This window comes from Zophobas morio, unplaced genomic scaffold, assembly GCF_036711695.1.
Source record: "Zophobas morio isolate AGI-343-1 ecotype UQ-CSIRO unplaced genomic scaffold, CSIRO_AGI_Zmor_V1 ptg000054l, whole genome shotgun sequence".
NCBI classification, from domain to species: domain Eukaryota; kingdom Metazoa; phylum Arthropoda; class Insecta; order Coleoptera; family Tenebrionidae; genus Zophobas; species Zophobas morio.
The window spans coordinates 1,502,720-1,526,924 of NW_026972159.1; the positions used below are offsets into that span (position 1 = coordinate 1,502,720).

General features: G+C 30.1%; 2 protein-coding genes across 5 annotated transcripts in view; both read right to left on the reverse strand.

Moving 5' to 3' along the window:
* Nucleotides 1-2,150: 2,150 nt before the first annotated feature.
* On the reverse strand, nucleotides 2,151-3,403 carry LOC135142787 (putative gustatory receptor 28b). The gene is made up of 2 exons (XM_064074533.1): nucleotides 2,477-3,403; nucleotides 2,151-2,435 (listed from the first exon to the last, which is right to left on the reverse strand). The coding sequence occupies exons 1-2, from the start codon at nucleotides 3,401-3,403 to the stop codon at nucleotides 2,151-2,153; spliced, it is 1,212 nt and encodes a 403-aa protein (XP_063930603.1).
* A 187-nt stretch (nucleotides 3,404-3,590) lies between these two features.
* LOC135142902 (unconventional myosin-IXa-like) overlaps nucleotides 3,591-24,205 on the reverse strand; it is a 44,725-nt gene continuing 24,110 nt past the window's right edge. For 3 of the 4 annotated variants that reach the window (XM_064074707.1, XM_064074705.1, XM_064074709.1), the window contains 4 exons: nucleotides 22,720-23,236; nucleotides 22,042-22,669; nucleotides 12,969-14,272; nucleotides 3,591-5,444 (listed from right to left, as the gene is read on the reverse strand). In XM_064074707.1, coding sequence (XP_063930777.1) covers nucleotides 5,085-5,444; nucleotides 12,969-14,272; nucleotides 22,042-22,669; nucleotides 22,720-23,236 — 2,809 coding nt within the window. In that variant the 3' untranslated portion in view covers nucleotides 3,591-5,084. The remainder of the gene's footprint in view (nucleotides 5,445-12,968; nucleotides 14,273-22,041; nucleotides 22,670-22,719; nucleotides 23,237-24,205) is intronic. The other variant, XM_064074706.1, reaches the window with a different exon arrangement.

Below are 24,205 nucleotides of genomic sequence, written 5' to 3' on the forward strand. Positions count from 1 at the left end.
ATTGAGTTTCTAAGTATAAAAAAATCATCAGAATTGAGATGGGGTGGGTGGGCGGGGTTGATATTTTGTTTAGTTTTTTAATATACATGGTACTCTTTGAACAACACGATACTCAAAAACATGTTTTTAATTTCTTGTAAAGAAATAAGTATTTTGCAGTTAAGCTCCGCCCTCTTGGTTCACTGCGAATGAAAAATTCATCACAATTGAGACCGGGTGGGTGGGCGGGCTTAGATTTTGCCTTTTGTTTTAATATGTGTAGACTTCTTTTCATAACGTAAAACTTAAAATATATTTAAAATGGAAAATTTGTATAAGGAAATATTTGCAATTAGGCTCCGCCGCACAATTGCAAAATCCATATTTCTTTGCAAAAATATACCATTTTAAGTTCTTGTTGTGAAAAGATGGATATATATATTAAGAAAACAAGGACAAAATATAAGCCCCGCCCACCCACCCTGTCTCAATTCTGATGATTTTTTTTTATTCGTCGTAAGCCGAGGGGTGGAGCTTAATTGTAAAATCCTTATTTTTCTACGAGAAATTACCATATGAAATATGTCAGTCCCTATACAAAGAAAAGTAATGTACATATATTAAGAAAAAAATAAAGCCAAAGATTAAAACCCCACCCATACTTGCCCTGATCTAAATAGTAATGAAGTTTTTATTCTTTGGCAGACTTAGGGGCGGAGCCTAATTGCAAAATTCATATTTCCTTACAAAAATATACCCTTTTTAAATGTGTATTAAGTTTCTAAGAATAAAAAAATCATCACAATTGAGATGGGGTGGGGGGCGGGGCTTATATTTTGCCTTTTTTTTCAAAATGTACATAGTATTCTTTGAACAAGACGATACTCAAAAATATGTTTTTAATTTTTTGTAAAGAAATAAGTCTTTTGCAGTTAAGCTCCGCCCTGTTGGTTCACGGCGAATAACAAAAATCACAATTGCGATAGGGCGGGTGGGCGGGCTCACATTTTGCCTTTTGTTTTAATATGTGTAGACTTCGTTTTTTTTCTTAATATACATAGTATTCTTGAACAACATGATACTCAAAAACATGTTTTTAATTTCTTATAAAGAAATAAGTATTTTGCAGTTAAGCTTCGCCCCCGCTTAGTTCACGGCGAATTAAAAATTCATCACAATTGAGACAGGGCGGGTGGGCGGGCATATATTTTTCCTTTTTGTTTTAATATGTGTAGACTTTTTTTCACAACGTGAAACTTAAAACATGTTTAAAATGGAAAATTTATATAAAGAAATATTGATTTTGTAATTAGGCTCCGCCCCACAATTGCAAAATCCGTATTTCCTTACAAAAATACCATTTTAACCATATTCTAAGTTTCTTGTTGTGAAAAGATGAATATTAAGAAAAAAAGGGGCAAAATATAAGCCCCGCCCACCCACCCTGTCTCAATTCTGTTGATTTTTGTTATTCGTGTGAGCCGAGGGGCTGAGCCTAATTGCAAAATCCATATTTCTGTGCAAAAATTTACCATTTTAAACGTGTATTAAGTTTCTAAGAATAAAAAAATTCATCACAATTGAGATGGGGTGGGTGGGCGGGGTTTATATTTTGCCTTTTTTCTAAATATCCATAGTAATTTTTGAACAACGTGATAATCAAAAACATGTTTTAATTTTTTGTAAAGAAATAAGTATTTTGCAGTTAAGCTCCGCCCTCTTGATACACGGCGAATAAAAAAAATCATCACAATTGACACCGGGTGGGTGGGCGGGCTTACATTTTGCCTTTTTGTTTTAGTATGTGTAGACTTCTTTTCATAACATGTGAATTGGTAGTAGAGTCCCCCTTTTTTTTCTTAGTGTTTATTTGCCAAAATTAGTCCCCTCTTGACAGGTACTAGCCCCGCCCACCCACCCTTTATTTTCTTACAGGATATGTCATTTGTCAATATTGTGGAGAAATTAATCACGCCACGTTGAGGTTAACAGTCATCACAAATGAAAATCGCACAATCTAATTTTATATTTTTTTAAAGAAACCTTAACCTTTCACAATTTTTTAGTAGCTTTATTTTTCTTGGTAGTGTCATCAAAATTCCAAACACAATATATTTTTTTCAAAACGTCGTTGTCACCAGTAAAACTAAAAACAATAATAGTAGTAATCTTCAGTGGTCTATAAATTGAATCGATATAATGATGTATGACGTCACGGTGCCAAAAATGAACCCTAGTAGGGTGAAATCGACGGGGAAAAAGCCAGCTGCCGAAAATTTCGGACAACGTGAAGTGGATTGTTGCACCAATAACGAAAGTTCCTCTTTTAGCTCCTGGTCCCTGTGAGAAGTCGGTAACGACGGGATCTCGTTTATCCAAAAGAAACAAATTTTTGCCACATTTTCGGACTTAGCTATGGCACCAGCGCATCCATAAGCTAGCAAAATCGTGAACATCTACAAACAAATAAGTCGTTTCAAACTAGTAAATTACTCACCAAGAGGGTCACCATCCAAAAACCACACAGTATTATCAAGTCGGTACCATAACTAGCACCACCGATGTTTTTGTCTTTGCTTACACCATAAACCAAGAGTAAGTCAGTCAAATTTAGAACGTATGTAATGACAACGATGATCACCATCAAAATCGCTAGACCATAAATTTGGTTGAAATTGTCAACCATGTCGCATATATTGTTGTAGTACTTTCGCACTTTGCGTAAGTCGTAGCAGTTGTCTTTGACCGGAACGCTCTGTATTCTGAACTCGGATAGAACATACTCTTTGCGAGCATCGTCGTCGCTACAAACCAAATTTTTGACCAAAGTTTCCAGAAACGTACCCAACGAAGCGAAAAAGTGCTTGATGGGTAAAACTGAGTGGAAAATCAGGAAAATGGAGAGGTTGCACATGTAGTAAGTGAAGCTGCGCCCTACGTAGTACTGAAACATCCGCACTCCTACCGAGTTGATCCACAAATAGGCGTCAGAGAGGATCAACGCCACCATGTAAAAATTAAAAATGGCGAAGTGTATTCTAAACACTCTTGGCGAACACGCCTCGAACAAATCGTGCACGGACAATTCGTACATCTGGTTGTAAAACAACTTCGTGGTTTTCCCGTTGGCGAAAATCAGCACGACTCGCAGCATCACGTTGAAGAAAGTCAGCATGAAATTGGCGATTTTGTCGGTAAGGGCTACAGTTACGTCCATGGTTTGGTAGATGTAGTTTTCTCGACCGTATGACGAGTGGACGTAGAGTAACAAGTCGATTGCGATGTGGAGGAGCGTGTAAATTTTGAACCGTATCGACACCGAAGTGACGCAGCTTCCGTAGGAGTGCGGAGGCGTTATAGCTAAAAAGTTGCACAAAGTGTAAAGGGGTTTTAAGTAGCACAAATCTGACTTCGGTTTCTTCATTCTGCGACTTGACACACTAATGAATTAAATTAAAAAGTGTTAATAGTTGCGTGCTTATCGCCCAAGCACGTTAATGATTATTGTTTCAGTAATGAAATTGATGTAATTTATTCAGTTCGATTATAGAAAGCTATTAGAAATGTTGTTTTTTTCGGAAGTGCTCGTGCTGGAGGAAATGAAAATCGAGTCGATATTTGATCTTTATTTACAAAATTATTAGCATATTAAATTTAGAGTATTTTATTTATATTGATATACAATTGTCATTATTGTTAACATTTGGTATATTTATTAATTTAGTTATAAACGTTTACTTAACCAACATTTATAGTATGAGAAAAACTAGAAATATTAATTCAGTCATTTTCTGAAAATGCCCTATCGTATTGGCAACGTTAGTCCTCGAACAGAAACTCCAAAGATCAAGTTGTGCTGTTTATAAAAAAAGGGGGCGGCTCACATTGATAGGAATGCAGTCATTGAGCTTAACTTTTGGAATGGAGAAAGAAATAAATACGACGGTAAAAAATGTTAGTAAACTAAACATTATTCTAATTAAAAAACAAGCATGCTTAGCTAAATAACTTGTTCTCAACTTTAAAACTTATGACTGACGTAACTATTGCATTTAAACAACAAATGCTTCGATATTTTACACATTTAACAATATTAGAACGTCTCGATTCCTAGTAAACAGGAACCAAAAAATGTGATGACCCAACAATTGATACATGATTGAACAAGTGCACACAGTAGGACCCCCTACCGCGGATGATTTTAACAACACGAGATAATAAATTACCTTCTGTTAAAATATAGTTTTTAATATAATTATATAACAGTAATACAATATAAAATGCTTTTCGCTTTCAATAAATATTGAAGAATAAATATCTAACTTGAAGGGTTTTATTTCTTAAACAATCTAACCTAAATTATGTAATCGAATTGCACATTCTAAAGTATTAATTAAAGAAGAGTTCCTATCATTTATGAACTTTATATTGCTTTGGTTTTCTTTCCACCAGCTGATTGATTAAGAAATAAAGAAGGAAACGTGAGTATTGTAATTTAAGTAATAGCCTTGATCCGAATGTTGACGAAAAATTGCTCATTATCTCGCTTGTGTTATGTACTCTAGTTACTCTTGCTACGTTTTGATTTAGTTTTTTTGGTTTCGTTATAAAAATTGTTCATTTTGCTCTTCTGTCGCCTAAACATTACTAAAACCAAGTTGGTCCAAAAAATACAAAAGGAACTCATCTGGAAGATACCGAAAAAACTTGGCAACGACCGCGAAAACTCCCCAACAATAAAATAGAGTACTCCCTAAAACATTCTCTCCATCAAGTCAATCAATAATAAGCGTTTCAGTTACATAAGTTTCGTCTACATCTAAAAGTACAAATTTACAACACTCCTATTAGCAAACAGATACCCTGCCTATCAAATAGTACACAAATTTGAAGAAATCACAAGTGTCAACAGAGAAACAGACAAAAATTTGCACTTAAAATGTCATGGTTTACACATCTATATCACTTCAACTTGGCGAAAACTGTTATGAAAATATACACAAATAAATGCTCAGGTGTGTATCACACTTCTTTTAAAAAATAGATTTTTCTGTATACCTAGAATCTTTGTTCCCGTCAATGTACAACACGAATATGTACACTTTTTACACCATGATCGGATCCTCGCAATCTTCCACCACTTTCACACTAGTAACGTCGGACGATAACTGTCTTTTGAGTTTGATGGGGAGCGGCGGCGGCGCGTCGCCCCCGGAGATGGACCTGACGACGGCGACCCGCGGCTTCTCCTGCTCGCCGATGCACGAGATGTCGTCGAGGCTGCCGTCCCCGTCGGTCGACAGCATGTCGTCGTCGGACACGGCGTGCGTTAATATCGGCAGCGTCGACGTGAGGTGTTCCTTCTCCTTCTGGATCTCCTGGATGTGGTCCACGAGCAGGTGCTCCTCGTCGTTGGTCTGCTGCTGGGGCTGGCTGGTCGGCAGGAGCTCGTCGGGGGTGAACACCTGCAAACAAACATATTTTCTGTGATTTAGTCTGTTTTGCCCATTTTTTTGTTTCTTCAGCTTTTCGATTTGCAATTTTTCGTTTCTTCGAGTTTACCATATGCAACTCTTCGAGTTTTTACTTTTTAATTTTTCAGTTTTTCGACTGCAATTTCAGGAATTTTCCATTTTTAATTTTTCGATTGGCAATTTTCAATTTATTATTTTCTTTATATTTTGAATCTTTCGGTTTTTCGATGTTCTAATTTTCAAATTTTTCTTTTTTCAGTGTAAAATTTGTAATTTTTTTAAATTTTTTAATTTTTCGTTCTTCAATTTTTGATTTGCAATTTTTCTAGTTTTAATTTTTTAAATATGTAATAATTTTAAAAAATTTTCACTTTTTCCATTTGATGTTTTTAGCATTTTTCGATCTTTGAATTTTTCAGTTTTTCATTCCTTCAATATTTTGGTTTTTCAATGTTCTAATTTTTCAAGTGAAATTTTTCGATTTTTCAATTTTTTTCATTTTAAATATGTAATAACTTTTACAATTTTTCAATTTCTTCATATTTAATTTCTCAGTTTTTCAGTTTTTGAATGATAGTTTATCGACTTTCCAATTTTGACGATTTTACAATTTTCGGGTTTTCCAATCTTTCGCTTACGCGTTTTTTCTTGGCAATTTTTCGCTTTTTCAGTTTTTGGTTTTTCATTTTTCAATTTTTTAAGGGTTCGATTTTTCAACTTTTCGAACCAAAAAATTGCAAAATTGTAAAATCAAAAATGAAAAAACGAAGAAACGAAAAATTCAAAAATCGAAGGCTTAAAAATTGAGAAACTTAAAAATTGAAAAAGTGCAAAATAGAAAAAACGAAATATTGTGAAATCCAAATATTGAAAATTGAAGAAATTGGAAAATCGGGGAATTAAAAAATCGAAGATTGAGAATTTGAAAAATTTAGAAAACAGGAAAAATAAAGCAAATGAAATAAATAAAACAATAAAAACGCGGGAAAATGAAAAATAAAAACCAAGAACTTGAAAAATTGAGAATCCGAAAAATCGAAAAGGAAAAACAAAAAAAAATGTAAAATCAAAAAATAATAAGAGAAGAAAAGAAAAAACGAAAAATTGTGACAAAAAAATTGGAAAATCGAAAAATTAAAAATTGAGAAATTAAAAAATTATGAATTAAGAACATCGTTTTTTTAACTTTCAAATTTTTTTCAGTTTTTCATTTCTTCAATTCTTCGACTTGCAGTTTCACGAATTTTCGAGTTTTAATTTTTCGATTTTTCAACTTTTAGAATTTTTAATTTGCTTTTTTCTATTTCTTATTTTAAGTGCGTACTAATAATTTTAAATTTTTTTCACTTTTAAATTTTTGAATTTTTAATTTTTCAATTTCTCTATATTTAATTTTTCAGTTTTTCGATCTTTGAATGATCCAATTTTTCCACTTTACAATTTTTTGGATTTCCCATTCTTACGCTTTCGCGTTTTTTGTTTTTTCGTTTTTACAAATTTTCGAATCAAAAAATTTGAAAAAATTGCAAAATTATAAAACTGAAAAATCAAAAATAAAAAAACGAAAAAGTAGAAAATGTAAAATCAAAAAATTGCCAAATTAAAAAATTTAAAAATTAGAAACTCGAGGAATTAAAAAATCAGAGATCGAAATTTTGAAAAAATAAAATTTTGGAAAAATAAAAGAAAAGAAATGAAAATAAAAAAGCGGGATAAAAATTGACAAACTGAAAAATCGAAAAAATAAAAAATTGCACATCGAAAAATTAGGAAAAATGGAATAAATAAAGAAATGGAAAAACAAAAAAAAAGTGAATTCAAAAAGGATAAAGGAGAAGAAAAGAAAAAACGAAAAATTTTGACATCAAAAAATTGTAAAATTGAAAAATTAAAAATTGTTTTTTCAACTTTAATTTTACAATTTCTTAACCACCAAATTTTTTTCAATTTTTAATTTTTCGATTTTCAACTTTCAATAAAAAAACTGGAAAAATTGCAAAATTGTAATACTGAAGAATAAAAAAAAATAAAAACGAAAAATTATAAAATGAAAAATCAAAAAACTGGAAATCAAGAACTTAAAAACTGAAAAAACGAAAAATTCAAAAATGGAAAGCTTAAAAATTGAGAAGCTTCAAAATCGAAAAAGTGCAGAATAGAAAAAACGAAATATTGAAAATTAAAGAAATAGGAAAATAGGATAATTGAGAAACCCATCAATTGGAAAATAAAAAAATTGAAAAATCGAGGGAATAAAAATTCAAAGATTGAAAATTTGAAAAATTGAGACAAGATTCCAAATATGAAGCAAATGAAAGGACGAAACATTGTTATATAAAATCGAAAAATTACAGTTAAAAAAACAAAAAATCCTGAAATAAAAAAATGATAAAAGAGAAGAAAAGAAAAAACGAAAAATTATGACATCAAAAAATTGTAAAATCGAAAAACTGAAAAATTATAAACTAAGAACCTCGTTTAATGGTAAATTTTAATTTTTTCAATTTTTCAATTTACAATTTTCCGACACTAGTTTTTAATTTTTAAATCTTTCAATTTTTCATTTTCTTTATTTTTCAATGTTTCTTTCGATTTTATAAGTTTATATTTTCAATTTTACAATGTTGCAATTTTCCGATTTTTTTATTCGAAAAATTAAATATCGAGAAATTGAAAAATAAAAAATAGAAAAACCGAAAAACAAAAAAAATTAAAACGTTTTAAAGTCCACTAATTGAAAAATAAAAAAATTCTAAAATCAGGAAATCGAAGAAGTGAAGAATTTTAAAATTATAATGATTATTATTAGATACATATTTAAAATGAAAACTAGAAAAATTCTAATCAAAAACTGAAGAAACGAAAAATTGAAAAATCGAATAACTGAAAAATTCCACAAAGAACAAAAAAAGAAAAATTACATAATCAGAACATTGAAACATTGAAATTTTTTGAAATTACAAAACGAAAATTTACAAAATCTAAAAACTGAAACATCAAAAAATTGGAAAATCGAAAAATTGAAAACTTCGAAAATCTTAAACCGAAAAATTGCAAAATCTAAAAACTGAAGAAACAAAAAAAAATTAAAAACAAAAAATTATAAAATCACAACACTGAAAAATCGAATGATTGAAAAATTTCAGAATGAAAAAAAAAAGAAAAACTATAAAATCAGAGCATTGAAAAATAGAAAAATTGAAAACTCGTAAAATTGCAAATCGAAACTTTGTAAAACCTAAAAATTGAAGAAACAAAGAAAAAATGAAAAACTAAAAACTCGTGAAACTGCAAATCGAAAATTTTAAGTCGAAAAATTGCAAAATCTAAAAATTGAAACAAAAAAATGAAAAACTGAAAACTCGTGCCACTGCATATCGAAAAATCGCAAAATCTAAAAATTGAAACATTCAAAATCGTAAAATTGAAGAAATGAAGAATTTTAAAATTAATATTATGATTAGATACATTAACGAAAAAATGAAAACTAGATAAATTCAAATCAAAAACTGAAGAAACGTAAAATTAAAAAACTAGGAATTAAAAAATCTAAAATTGAAAAAGCTTTAAATTGAAGAATTCAAAAACGGAAAAATCTAAAAATAGAAAAATTAAAAACTCGTGCAACTCAAAATCGAAAACTTGAAAATTCGAAAAATTTTAAATAAAAAACTGAAAACTCGTGAAACTGTATATCGAAAAATCGCAAAATCTAAAACATTCAAAATCGTAAAATTGAAGAAATGTAAAATTAAAAATAAACTAGAAACTAAAAAATCTAAAATTGAAAAAACTTTAAACTGAAGAATTGAAAAACGCAAAATCTAAAAATAGAAAAATTAAAAACTCGTGAAACTCCAAATATAAAACTTGAAAATTAAAAAAATTTTAAACCGGAAAATTGCAAAATCCAAAAATTATAAAATCGAAATATTAAAAATTATATTATAAACTGACATTTTCAATTTTTTTTATTTCTCGACTTCCCAATGTTTTCCAACTTTTCATTTCTTCAATTTTTCGATTTTATAGCTTCTTGTTTCCATTTTTTTCGTTTCTTCAACTTTTCAAGCTCAGTTTCAAAGTTTCCGTTTTATAATTTTTCGTTTTTTACTTTTACTTTTTCGATTTTACACTATTGCAATTTTCCAATTTTTTGATTCGAAAAATTAAAATTCGAAAACTAAAAAAATCTGAAAAACTGAAAAACCGAAAAACTGCAAAATCGAAGAACTGAAGAAACGAAAAATCGAAACATTGAAAAACTAAAAACCGAACAACTGAGGAATCAAATAATTGAAAAAGTTTTAAAATCCAATAATTGAAAAATTTAAACATTCTAAAAATCGTAAAATTGAAGAAGTGAAGAATTTTAAAATTATAATTATTATTAGACACATCTAAAATAAAAAGTTGAAAAATTGGAATCAAAAACTGAAGAAAATAAAAACTGAAAAATCGAGAAATTAAAAAATCTAAAATTGAAAAACGGAAAAATCTAAAAATAGAAAAATTAAAAACTCGTGAAACTCCAAATCGAAAACGTGAAAATTCGAAAAATTTTAAACCGAAAAATTGCAAAATCCAAAAATTATAAAATCGAAATATTAAAAATTGGGTAAATGAAAAGTTACAAACTGATTTTTTTTTTCAATTTCCCAATTTTTCATTTCTTCAATTTTTCAAGTTCTTGACTTTATTTTCTGTTCTCAATTTTTGTATTTTAATTTTCACGATCTTATATCACAATTTCTTCATTTCCTTTATTTTTCAATTTCATAACTTTGTTTCCATTTTATAATTTTTCGTTTTTTACTTTTGCTTTTTCAATTTTACAATGTTGCAACTTTCCGGTTTTCCGATTCGAAAAATTGAAAATCGCAAACTAAAAAATCTGAAAAAATGAAAAACTGAAAAACCGAAAAACTGCAAAATCGAAGAACTGAAGAAACGAAAAATCGAAACATTGAAAAACTAAAAACCGAAAAACTGAGCAATCAAATAATTGAAAAAGTTTTAAAATCCAATAATTGAAAAATTTAAACATTCTAAAAATCGTAAAATTGAAGAAGTGAAGAATTTTAAAATTATAATTATTATTAGACACATCTAAAATGAAAAGTTGAAAAATTGGAATCAAAAACTGAAGAAACTAAAAACTGAAAAATCGAGAAACTAAAAAATCTAAAATTGAAAACCGGAAAAATCTAAAAATAGAAAAATTAAAAACTCGTGAAACTCCAAATCGAAAACTTGAAAATTAAAAAAACTTTAAACCGGAAAATTGCAAAATCCAAAAATTATAAAATCGAAATATTAAAAATTATATTATAAACTGACATTTTCAATTTTTTTAATTTCTCGACTTCCCAATGTTTTCCAACTTTTCATTTCTTCAATTTTTCGATTTTATAGCTTCTTGTTTCCATTTTTTTCGTTTCTTCAACTTTTCAAGCTCAGTTTCAAAGTTTCCGTTTTATAATTTTTCGTTTTTTACTTTTACTTTTTCGATTTTACACTATTGCAATTTTCCAATTTTTTGATTCGAAAAATTAAAATTCGAAAACTAAAAAAATCTGAAAAACTGAAAAACCGAAAAACTGCAAAATCGAAGAACTGAAGAAACGAAAAATCGAAACATTGAAAAACTAAAAACCGAACAACTGAGGAATCAAATAATTGAAAAAGTTTTAAAATCCAATAATTGAAAAATTTAAACATTCTAAAAATCGTAAAATTGAAGAAGTGAAGAATTTTAAAATTATAATTATTATTAGACACATCTAAAATAAAAAGTTGAAAAATTGGAATCAAAAACTGAAGAAAATAAAAACTGAAAAATCGAGAAATTAAAAAATCTAAAATTGAAAAACGGAAAAATCTAAAAATAGAAAAATTAAAAACTGGTGAAACTCCAAATCGAAATCGTGAAAATTCGAAAAATTTTAAACCGAAAAATTGCAAAATCCAAAAATTATAAAATCGTAATATTAAAAATTGGGTAAATGAAAAGTTATAAACTGATTTTTTTTTCAACTTCTCAACTCCCAAATTTTTTCCAATTTTTCATTTCTTCAATTTTTCAAGTTCTTGACTTTATTTTCAGTTTTCAATTTTTTAATTTTGATTTTCAAGATTTTATATTACAATTTCTTCATTTCCTTTATTTTTCAATGTTTTTCGATTTTATAACTTTGTTTCAATTTTTTTCGTTTCTTCATTTTTCAAGTTCGGTTTCAAAGTTCCCATTTTATAATTTTTCGTTTTTTACTTTTGCTTTTTCAATTTTACAATGTTGCAATTTTCCAATTTTCTGATTCGAAAAATTGAAAATCGAAAACTAAAAAATCTGAAAAAATGAAAAACTGAAAAACCAAAAAACTGCAGAATCGAAGAACTGAAGAAGGGAAAAATCGAAACATTGAAAAACTAAAAACCGAACAACTGAGCAATCAAATAATTGAAAAAGTTTTAAAATCCAATAATTGAAAAATTAAAACATTCTAAAAATCGTAAAACTGAAGAAGTGAAGAATTTTAAAATTATAATTATTATCAGACACGCATTTAAAATGAAAACTTGAAAAATTAAAATCAAAAATTGAAGAAACTAAAAACTGAAAAATTGAAAAATCTAAAAATAGAAAAACCGAAAAATCAAAAAAATTGAAACGTTTTAAATTCCGCTAATTGAAAAATGAAAAAATTCTAAAATCATGAAATTGAAGAAGCGAAGAATTTTAAAATCTTAATAATTATTTGATACATATTTAAAATGAAAACTAGAAAAATTCAAATCAAAAATTGAAAACTCGAAAAAGTTTAAACCGAAAAATGATATTGATTGATTGATAAAATCACATTGAAAAAAAAATAAAAAAATAAAATCAGAACGTTTGAAAATACAAAAATTGAAAATTCGTGAAAGTACAAATCGAAAATTTGCAAAATCTAAAAACTGAAACATCAAAAAAAAAAAAGACAAAAAATTATAAAATCAGAACATTGAAAAATAGAAAAATTGAAAACTCGTGAAATTCTAAATGAAGAATTTTAAAATTACAATAATTATGATTACACAGACATACTTAAAATGAAAACTAGAAAAATTCAAATCAAAAATTGAAAAAACGAAAAATTGAAGAATTGAAAAATCTAAAAATAGAAAAATTAAAATCTCGTGAAACTGCAAATCGAACACTTGAAAATTCGAAAAATTTTAAACCGAAAAATTACAAAATGGAAAAATTGAAGAAACAAAAAATATAAAATCAACACATGTGATTTTAAAACTGGAAACTGGGAACAAAAAAAAAGAAAGACAAAATTAGAAAATCAGAACATTGTAAAATAGAAAAAGTAAAGAAAATAAACAGAAATGAAAAATTAAAAATTGAAAACTCGTGAAATTCGCAAAATTTAAAAACTGAAACATCCAAAATTTGGAAAATCGAAAAACGAAATTTTAAATCCGAAAAATTGAAGAAACGAAAAATTAAAATAATGCAACAATCACCTTCGAGCTCCTCAGGGACGACAGCCGGTTGGTGGCGGCCTGACAAGCCGTGTCAAGCGTGTCGATGTCGTCCAGCGTGGCCCTAACTTTCCGCAACTGCTCGCTGATGATCGTCTCGATGCACTGGGTCTGGCTCCCGATGTCCTGGAGACTGTCCTGCGCCGGCACCACCTTATTCGTCCTCAAGACGCAAGGCGCGAACACGATGGCCAGCGACGCCGCACTCATCCGGTTGACCTCCTCGTGCAGCGCTATCCTCGCCAGGTGGAACACCAACCGCTCCATTAGGTCGTAGTTCGGCGGCGGCAGCTTCTTCAGGATATCGTACAGCGTCGTGACGCGATCTTGCGCGTCCTCCAAATTCGCCGCCGTGATGAAATTCTCGTAGCACTCGAACGTGAGCAGCGGCTCCGGCATCTCCCTCAGAAAGCACTTCAGCACCGACGCCAACACGTGCACTTGGTACTTCTCGAAGTCGATCTCCTCCGGGTTCTCGTCCATCTTCACCTTCAGCTCTTTGATCTTCGAACTAACCCCCGACTTTCGATAGATTCCTTCCGTGTACGACCCGTACATCTCGATCGTCCGCAGCAACCTCTCTATAACAAGAGGGATTTTGTTGTTTTCGGTGATCAGAGCCACCAGCGGCACCCCGAACACCCTCCGGTTCTCCTCCTGGCAGCCCGACTCCTTGTTGCACTTGCTCGCCGCGTTGTTGTAGCACTTTTTATGGCACGTCAGCTTACACGACTGACAGACCAACCCCCTCTCGATCGGCCACATAAAAAACGAATTGCAGATCTCGCAGGCCGTCGGAATGTTAATGATTGTCAGCAAGAAAGTGTGCCCTTTGTGTTTGATCGTCTCGACTTTCCTCTTCTTCTCCTTTTTCCTTTTGGTTTTGTTCGGTTTGTCTTCGGCGCGTGTCGACATGAACTCGTCCATGAAGCCCCGGAACGCGTTCACGCCCATCGTCACCGGGAAGTCCTTGTCGTTCTCTTTTTGTTCTCTTTGGCAAACAGTCTCCATCGCTTGCATGAAGTTCGTTATGAGGTCCTTGTATCGGATGCAGCCGGCCTCGAAGCCGTGCTTCGTCGCCGCGCTGTAGATCTGCACCAGGTTGTCTTTGAATTCGCGAAGCGCCTGCTTGAAGAGGCGATCGACGTCGCTGTGCTTCTCGCCGACGTCGTTCTCGATTTTCATTATCTTGTCGGTGATGAACTGCTGCATGCGGGTGAGTTCCTCGGAGCCGGTGATGATCTGGTCGGTGCGGTCCGTGAACTCGGAGGTACCTGCAACGATAACTACGTAGCATGGGCAACTAAAATCTGGGATCCGCTGCGCTCCCTATGGTCGTAACATTTATGTGGAATTTCATTGTTAAAATTAATTATTGTGCTAACCTCAAAAATTGGTATCTTTTCGGCTACAGTATCGTTTCATTGATGACGTTTTAAATTCCTGCTAGAAAACTCAATAACACGACCAAAAGTTTGGGTGGGCGGGGCTTCTGCTTGCCTATAAGACTGCAAAAAGCTAAACTTAGCCCCGCCCACCTTTCTCAAGACAAGCGGTTTAAAACAATGTCAAAAGTGGCCCCGCCCACCCACCCCTATTCCATTCTGATCACTCGTTCTTATTGACTCCGAGACAAAATTTGGATTTTATATTGACAAATAATAGAATCTAGGATAACACTTTTTTTAATGTCATTTTTACAATTTTTTTTTAAGCTACTGCCGGCAGTAGAAAAATTGAGGAAACCAATAAACTGTAAAATTCAAAAATTAAAAATTGCGACACTGAAATCGAAAAAATCAAAAATTGTAACATCGAAAAATTCAAGAAACAAAAAAATTGGAAAATCGAAAAAAGTAAAAACAATGAAAAAATGAAAAATTGTGCTATCGAAAAATTAAAATTATAATCATAATTCAATTTTTCATTTTTGGATTTTTTTAAGTTTTCATTTCCTCAATTTTTTTGCAATTTTGCGATTTTCCGACTTTAATTTTCACTACATACTTCGATTTTACAATATTGCGTTTTTTCGATTTTTAAGTTTCTGAACTTTTAATCCCCAAAGTTTTCATTTTATACTTTTCCGTTTTTTCATTTTTGACTTTTCAATTTTATAATGTTGCAATTTTCGACTTTTTTGCTTCAAAAAGTTGAAAGATCGAAAATTAAAAATTGAAAAATTGCAAATCGAAGGACTGAAGAAACGAAAAATCGAAATACTGAAAAATAGAAATCGAGAAACACAATCGAATCGAAAAACTGGAAAACTCAAAAATTGTAAAATAGGAAAATTATAGATCGTCAAAATTATAAAGTTGGAAAACTGTATTAAGAATTAAAAATCGAAAAATTGAAAAATCTAATGAATTGATTAATTGAAAAACTGAAACATCTAAAAGTTAGAAAATCATAAAATGTTAAACTTAGTCCCGCCCACCTCCATATTTACCGTAAAATGGGACTTGAATTCTGTTTTGACAAACGGTAGACTCAAGATTTAAAACAATGTCAAAAATTAAAATAAAGAATAATATATAAGTGGCCCCGCCCACCCACCCCTATTCAGTTTTGATTACTTATTCTTACTGGCGCTGACACGAAAGTTGGATTTTATAGTGACAAATAATAGAATCTAGGATAATATATTTTTTTAATATCAGCCGGCAGCGTTTACACTTAAATAATAAAAAAAGCGGGACAATAAAAAATAAAAATCAAAAACTTTGAAAAATTGAGGAAACCAAAAATTGTAAATATATCGAAAAATTGCAAAATTGAAAAATCGAATAAAATAAAAAATTGAAAAACCGAACAATTCTGATATCAACAAATTGTAAAATCGAAAAATTGAAAAATTAAAAATTGAGAAAATTAAACTTATAAATTAAGAACTTCTTTTTTTAACTATAACTTTTTCAATTTTTCATTTCTTCGATTTTTAAGTTTATAAGTTTTTAATCTCTGGATTTTTCAAAGTTTTTATTTATTAATTTTTTTTTCATTTTTGATTTTTCAATTTAATGATGTTGCAATTTTTCGATTTTTTTTTGCTTCAAAAAGTTGAAATAATTAAAAATCGAAAAGCTGGAAAATCGAAGAACTGAAGCAACGAAAAATCGAAATATTGAAAAACTAAAAATCTAGAAACTTAAAAATTGAAAAAAATTAATGAATGAAAAATTTGTAGTGACCTACTTTATATTCAAAAAAAAAAAACTAATCGAATCGAAAAACTGAAAAAACCACAAATTGTAAAATAGGAAAATCATAGATCGTCAAAATTGTAAAGTCGGAAAACTGTAACATTGAAAGATCGAGAAATTTAAAAATTAAAAATCGAAAAATTGAAAAATCGAGTCTTAAATCAATGAAATCCATTAATTGAAAAATGGAAAAATTCTGAACTCGTAAAATTGAAAATGTGAAAAAAAAAATTTAATTATAATTACATTATATATATACTAGAAAATTGTGAATCTAAAACTGTAGAAACGAAAAACTAAAAATTTTGCAAAAAATGAAAATTAGAAAATCAGAACATTGAAAAACCGAAAAATTGAAAAATCTGACTTTCGAATCTCTTTTTCGAAGATTTCATTTTATACTTTTTCGTTTTTTCATTTTTAATTTTTAAATTTTAGTGTTGCAATTTTTCGATTTTTTTTTTTGCTTCAAAAAGTAGAAAAATCTAAAAACTTGAAAAAAATTAATGAATTAAAAAATTGGAAAGAAGCAAAAACGGATCGAATCGAAAACCTGGAAAACTCAAAAATTGTAAAATTGAAAAATTAAAGATCGTCAAAAAACTGTAACATTAAAAAATCGAGAAATTTAAAACTCCTAAAATTGGCAAAGTTAAATAGTAAAAAAAGCGGGAACATAAAAAATAAAAATCAAGATCTTAAAAAATTGAGGAAACCAAAAAAATTAAAAATCCAAAAATTAAAAAATTGAAGAAACAAAAAATTGAAAAATCGAAAAAAATTAAGAAAATGAAAAAACGAAAAATTGAGACATTAGAAAGAAGAATTTTTCATTTTTGGATTTTTCAATTTTTCGATTTCTTTAATTTTCACTACTTCGATTTACAATACTGCCTTTTTTAATTTTTAAGTTTCTGAATTTTTAACCTCTGGATGTTTCAAAGCTTTCATTTTATACTTTTTCGTTTTTCCATTTTTGATTTTCCAATTTTACAATGTTGCATTTTTTCGATTCTTTGGCTTCAAAAAGTTCAAAAATCGAAATACTGAAAAACTAAAAATCGAGAAACTTACAAATTGAAAAAAATTATTGAAGTGCAAAATTGGAAAGAGAAAAAATGAATCGAATCGAAAAACTGGAAAATTGAAAAATTGTAAAATTGAAAAATTATAGATCGTCAAAATTGTAAAGGCAAAAAAGATCCGAGAAATTTAAAAATTAAAAATCGAATGAATGAATAAAATCCATTAATTAAAAAATGGAAAAATTCTGAACTCCTAAAATTGGGAAGGAAAGTTAAATAGTAAAAAAGCGGGAAATGAAAAATAAAAATTAAGAACTTGAAAGATTGAGGAAACCAAAAAAATGAAAAATCTAAAAATTAAAAAATAGAAGAAACAAAAAATTGAAAAATCGAAAAAAATCAAGAAAATGAAAAAACGAAAAATTCAAAAATTAAAAACGGAGAAAAATAAAATTATAAATTAAGAACCTCGTTTTTTAACTATAATTTTTTTCAATTTTTCATTTCTTCGATTCGCAATTTTTCGATATTAAAATTTTTCGTTTTTGGATTTTTCAATTTTTCGTTTTCTCAATTTTTCAATTATCCGATTTTTCGATTTTCAAGTTTCTGAATTTCGAATCTCTGGATTTTTCAAAGTTTTCATTTTATACTTTTTCGTTTTTTGATTTTTAATTTTTAAATTTTAGTGTTGCAATTTTGTTTCGATTTTTTTTTTCAAAAAGTAGAAAAATCAAGAAATTTAAAAATTAAAAAAATATATTGAATTGAAAAATTGGAAAGAAGAAAAAACGGATCGAATCGAAAACCTGGAAAACTCAAAAATTTAAAATTGAAAAATTATAGATCGTCAAAATTGTAAAGGCAAAAAAGATCCGAGAAATTTAAAAATTAAAAATCGAATAAATGAATGAAATCCATGGAATCCATGGAAAATGAAAAAATTCTGAACTCTTAAAATTAGCAAAGTTAAGTAGTAAAAAAAGCGGGAAAATGAAAAATCCAAAAATTAAAAAATTGAAGAAACAAAAAATTGAAAAATCGAAAAAATTAAGAAAATGAAAAAACGAAAAATTATGACATCAGAAAATTGTAAAATCGAAAAATTGGAAAATTAAAAATGGAGAACAATAAAATTATAAATCAAGAACCTCGTTTTTTAACTATGATTTTTTCAATTTTTCATTTCTGCGATTTTTTCAATTATCCGATTTTTCGATTTCTATAATTTTCACTACTTCGATTTACAATATTGCCTTTTTTTTATTTTTAACCCCTGGATTTTTAAATTTCATTTTATATTTTTTCGTTTTTCCATTTTTGATTTTCCAATTTTACAATGTTGCATTTTTTCGATTCTTTTGCTTCAAAAAGTTCTAAAATCGAAATACTGCAAAAATAAAAATCGAGAAACTTACAAACTGAAAAAAATGATTTGAACTGCAAAATTGGAAAGAAGAAAAAATTAATTGAATCGAAAAACTGGAAAACCCAAAAGGTGTAAAATCGAAAAATTATAGATCGTCAAAATTGTAAAGGCAAAAAACTACATTAAAAGATCGAGAAATTTAAAATCGAATAAATGAATAAAATCCATTAATTGAAAAATGGAAAAATTCTGAACTCCTAAAATTGGGAAAGTTAAATAGTAAAAAAGCGGGAAATGAAAAATAAAAATCAAGAACTTGAAAGATTGAGGAAACCAAAAAAATGAAAAATCTAAAAATTAAAAAATAGAAGAAACAAAAAATTGAAAAATCGAAAAAATTAAGAAAATGAAAAAACGAAAAATTGTGACATCAGAAAATTGTAAAATCGAAAAATTGAAAAATAAAAAATTGGGAAAAATAAAATTATAAATTAAGAACCTCGTTTTTAACTATAATTTTTTTCAATTTTTCATTTCTTCGATTCGCAATTTTTCAATCTTGCAATTTTTCGACATTAAAATGTTTCGTTTTTGGATTTTTCAATTTTTTGTTTCCTCAATTTTTCAATTATCCGATTTTTTGATTTTCAAGTTTCTGAATTTCGAATCTCTGGATTTTTCAAAGTTTTCAATTTATACTTTTTCGTTTTTTGAACGGATCGAATCGAAAACCTAGAAAATTCAAAAATTGCAAAATTGAAAGATCGAGAAATTTAAAAATTAAAATTCGCATAAATGAATAAAATCCATTAATTGAAAAATGGAAAAATTCTGAACTCCTAAAATTGACAAAGTTAAATAGTAAAAAAAGCGGGAACATGAAAAATAAAAATCAAAAACTTGAAAAATTGAGAAAACCAAAAAAATGAAAAACCCAAAAATTAAAGAATTGAAGAAACAAAAAATTGAAAAATTGAAAAATTAAAAATGGACAAAAATAAAATTATAAATTAAGAATCTTGTTTTTTAACTATATTTTTTTCAATTTTTTTATTTCTTCGATTTTTTCGTTTTTGGATTTTTCAATTTTTCGTTTCCTCAATTTTTCAATATCCGATTTTTCGATTTCTTTAAGTTTCACTACTTCGAATTTACAATACATATTGCCTTTTTTTGATTTTTAATTTTCTGAATTTTTAACCCCTGGATTTTTCAAAGTTTTCATTTTATAGTTATACTTTTTCGTTTTTCCATTTTTGATTTTCCAATTTTACAATGTTGCATTTTTTCGATTGTAAAATTTGTAGAATCGAAAAATTATAGATCGTCAAAATTGTAAAGTCAGAAAATTGAAATCCATTAATTGAAAAATGGAAAAATTCTAATTATTATTAGATAAATTATATTATATGTAAAATCAAAACTAGAAAATTGTGAATCAAAAATTGAGGAAATGAAAAATCGAAAATTTGAAAAAAACGAAAATTATAAAATCAGAACAGTGTAAAATCGAAAAATTGAAAACTCGTGAAATTGAAAATCCAAATTTTGAAAAATCTAAAAACTGAAACATCTACAGCTGAAAAATCATAGAATGTTATCAATATTTTCTGAGACGACAGTTGGATTTAATAATAGAATAATAGATCTAGCATACCATTTTTTTAAATATCATCTTTACTTTTTTTAAACGACTACCGACAGCGTTTACACTTAAAGAGCAAAAAAGCGGGAAAATAAAAAATAAAAATCAAGAACTTGAAAAAGTGAGGAAACTAAAAAATGAAAAAACGAAAATTAAAAATTGCGAAACTGAAAACTCGAAAGAATAAAAAAATTGTAATATCGAAAACATGGAAAATTGAAGAAACAAAAAGTTGGAAGTTCGAAAAATCGAAAAAATGAAGAAAATAAAAAACCGGAAAATTGTGATATCAAAAAACTAAAATCGAAAAATTAAAAAATTAAAAATCGAGAAAATTTAAATTATAAATTAAGAACGTCGTTTTTTCAACTATCATTTTTTCGTTTCTTCGATTTGCGATTTTTCAATTTTGCAATTAGTATGCGATTTTCCGATTTCTTTCATTTTCACTACTTCGATTTTACAATATTGCGTTTTCTCAATTTTTAAGTTTCTGAATTTTTAATCTCTAGACTTTTCGAAGTTTTCATTTTATACTTAAACTTAAAAATTGAAAAAATTATTTAACTGAAAAATTGGAAAGAAGAAAAACTGGAACACACAAAAATTGTAAAATCGAAAAATTATAGAGCGTCAAAATTGTAAAGTCGGAAAACTTAACACTGAAAGACCGAGAAATTTAAAAATTAAAAATCGAAAAATCGAATAAATGGAAAAATTCCAAAGTCCTAAAATTGAAAAAGCGAAAAAATTTTAAAAATTATAATTGTTATTAAAATTAAAATTTGAAAAATTTCCCATTTAAAAAACAAACGAAAATCATAAAATTGTAAACCGAAATTTTGTAAAATCAAAAACTGAAACATTTAAAAGTTATCAGTATTTATTTTCGGTTACAATATCGTTTGATTGGTGTGGGTGGGCGGGACTACTGTTTGTTTGTAAGACTGCAAAAAAATTAAACTCCTTTTTTCATTTCAATTTTTTTTATCCCATTAAAACACAATCAGGTGAAATTGTAAACACCGCCCCTCTTCTAGGAGCCAATGAAATCATTTATTAAGGTTGAGCTTGTGCGAGTGGGAGGAGTATCGATAATTTTTAAGATTTAAGTAATTTTTAAAACAATGTCAAAATTTCACTTGAAAATTCCTGCTAAAAACTCATTAGCATATATTCGTGTTTTTTTTTTAATCACTCTAGGAAATCTCATGAAGTTCTCGGTTCGAATTCAAAACTTTCAGACCATGAATTTTAGTGCTTGTCCACTTTATTAAAAAAACTAAAAACGTTTTATTTTATTTATCTAGTTTTCCCTATTTATGGATCTATTTTAAATTTTCAAAAAGACAAATTAATACACATAACAAAAAATCCAGTGTACTTTACATGAACAAAATATTTTTATAAATAATTGAGTAAACAGGGGCAGAATATTTAAAATTTGTGGTCAAACAAACTTTAGCCATTTTTCTGGTCCACCCAAACCCATAACAGGTAGCCCATAGAACCCGTCATTTTAAATCCCTTATCTGACGCAGGTAATTATCGGTGGACTAATCCCTACAATAAATAGTAGTAGTACGAAACCGATACCATTATAGCCTTAGAACAATTCGCTATTAAAATCAGGGTTAATTGACAATATTAGGAAAACAAATTTAAATCTGAAAATTATATAGAAAAAGTAATAATCATTGAGGTTAGCACAACCAATGAAATTAACCGGTTGTTACGGCCGTAGCGAGCACACGGAGTGTTTTTCGCACTAGAGACTAAAACAACACACGAAACTTTCCACAAGCCTTACCTGTGAGGTTGAACTTTCCATCCTCCTTGCGAAAATCGTACGGCGTCCTCGAATGCTTCCTCTGCTTCCGCCTGCCGCTCTTCCCGCTATCCGAACTCTGCATGGATTGATCGCACGGCATTTGGAACACGCTCTTATTCTGTATACACTTGGTGTGGAAAATTTTCTTGCACGTTGAACACTTGTACACGTGAGTGAGGAAAACGTCGACCTTATCACTACAGAAGGCACACAAATCGTCCTTCTGTAACCTGTGTATCTTCCTAAACCTATGCCCCGCGATGCTAAAACTCGTGCTATTCATCCACTTGACGTCGTCCTGGTTCTTGCTCTGCGGACTCCCGGTGGGGTGTTCGCTCACCACCAAACTGGCCTTCGTAGCCGGGTCGCTGTTCCTCCTCCGCAGATCCAACCCGATGTTGTGCCTCTGCCGCTTCGGCGTCAACGACGGCTTCAACTCGTGCGGCAAAAAGTCGTCCTTGTGCAGCGTCTTCGCCTCCTCGATCGTCCCCAAAATCCCCGCTTTGTCCATGCTCCCGCTGTCCGTCACTTCCTCGCCCAGACTCTTCACGTGCCCGCGCTTCCCTTTTCTCGTGTTGCGCACCGGCGCCTCCGGCTTGCCCAGAATCTGTAACCTCAAGCTAGAACACCACCACGAACACTACAACCAACCCATACCTGCTCCAGCTTGTTCGGGGTGTGGTCGAACCCGCAGTACACCTCCTCCTTCCCGTCGCTTATCCTGTACACGTCTCTTTGTCGCCGCACCGGCGGCAGGCTCTTCAAACCGTCGTTGCGTTTCCCGGAGCCCGTGACGTGGGGCGCTCGCGTCAACTGCGCTTTCGGCGAAATCTCGTCGTTCCTGAACACCTCCTCTGAGGAGAAACTGCTGTAAGAGGACTGTTTGGCCGAGCCGATGGTGGGCGTGGCCGAGTGCGGGAAACTTTCCGAGTCGGTCTCGCTGCGGGTGCTCTGCGTCGACCATTGGGCGTGCTTGGGTTTGGGCCGGCCGAGGATGTGGGAGTCGGTGCTTTGCTGGGACTCCAGGCTGGGTTGGGAGGTCAGCGATTCCTCGCTGCCTTTGGGGTCGGGCTCGAAGTCCAGCTCGGAGTAGTCGATGGTCTTGTGGGCTTTGCTGATCTTGCGCTTGGTGGTGGTGTCGAGGAGGATGCCTTCGCGTTTCGTGTCTTCGAGACTGAAACGACAAAAAAGGGTTATAGATGATAAAGAGCACAACGAATTAATACTCAATTCTGATTAACAAAATACTTAAAAATCCTTGCAGGAAATTAATTTTCGCTAAATTTTTTATGGTGAATACGAAATTGTATTTTTTTACAAAAAACAATATTTTGGAGACTGTGCTTTCAAAAATATTTTGAAGAAAATCATGATAACTTAATTAAACCACTGAGTCAAAATATCAATTTTTTCTTGGAAATCAAAAATTTCCGTGGTGAAAAATTAATAATTAGATTTATGTTAATTTACACTTAAAGATTCTCCAAATTCGTGGATTTTTTTATGGTGAATTTCAAATTGTAGTTTTTTTAACAGAAAACAGATTTTGAAAATAATAATTAACAGAGAATAATTAAGAGGGGGTGGGTGGGCGGGGCTATTTCTTGCTTTTAGAAGACTGTGAGATAAAGTTAAACTTAGCCCCGCCCACCCACCAGTACCTTTTTTTCTTCTGAAATAAAAAATGCATTTTTGTAGCAAATAATATAACAAAAAAAATGCGATTAGCGTTATTTTTACCTGTTTTAATAGTCTAGGCTCTATTAGTTTCTTGTCACTTTACAGAAGAACATATAATTAACTCCGCCCACTTACCCCGCCTTCATTTTACTAATTCAATGAGCGTAATCTGAATTAAAGGTTGATCTTATACTGATGAACACAAATAGTAAAATCTTTAAAATGAGAATCGGGTGGGCGGGGCTAGTACCTGCTAAGATAACACTGATTTTGGCAAATCACACTTGCTAAAAAATATAGGGTGGGTGGGCGGGGCTATCACTTGCCAAGATAAGACTAAACAATATTAAGAGTAGTCACTGGAATGAAGAGAGGGTGGGTGGGCGGGGCTACTTCTTCTAAAATTCTGTAGAAAAAAGCTAACTCAACCCCGCCGACCTCTTTTCTCCATCCCTCTGACTTA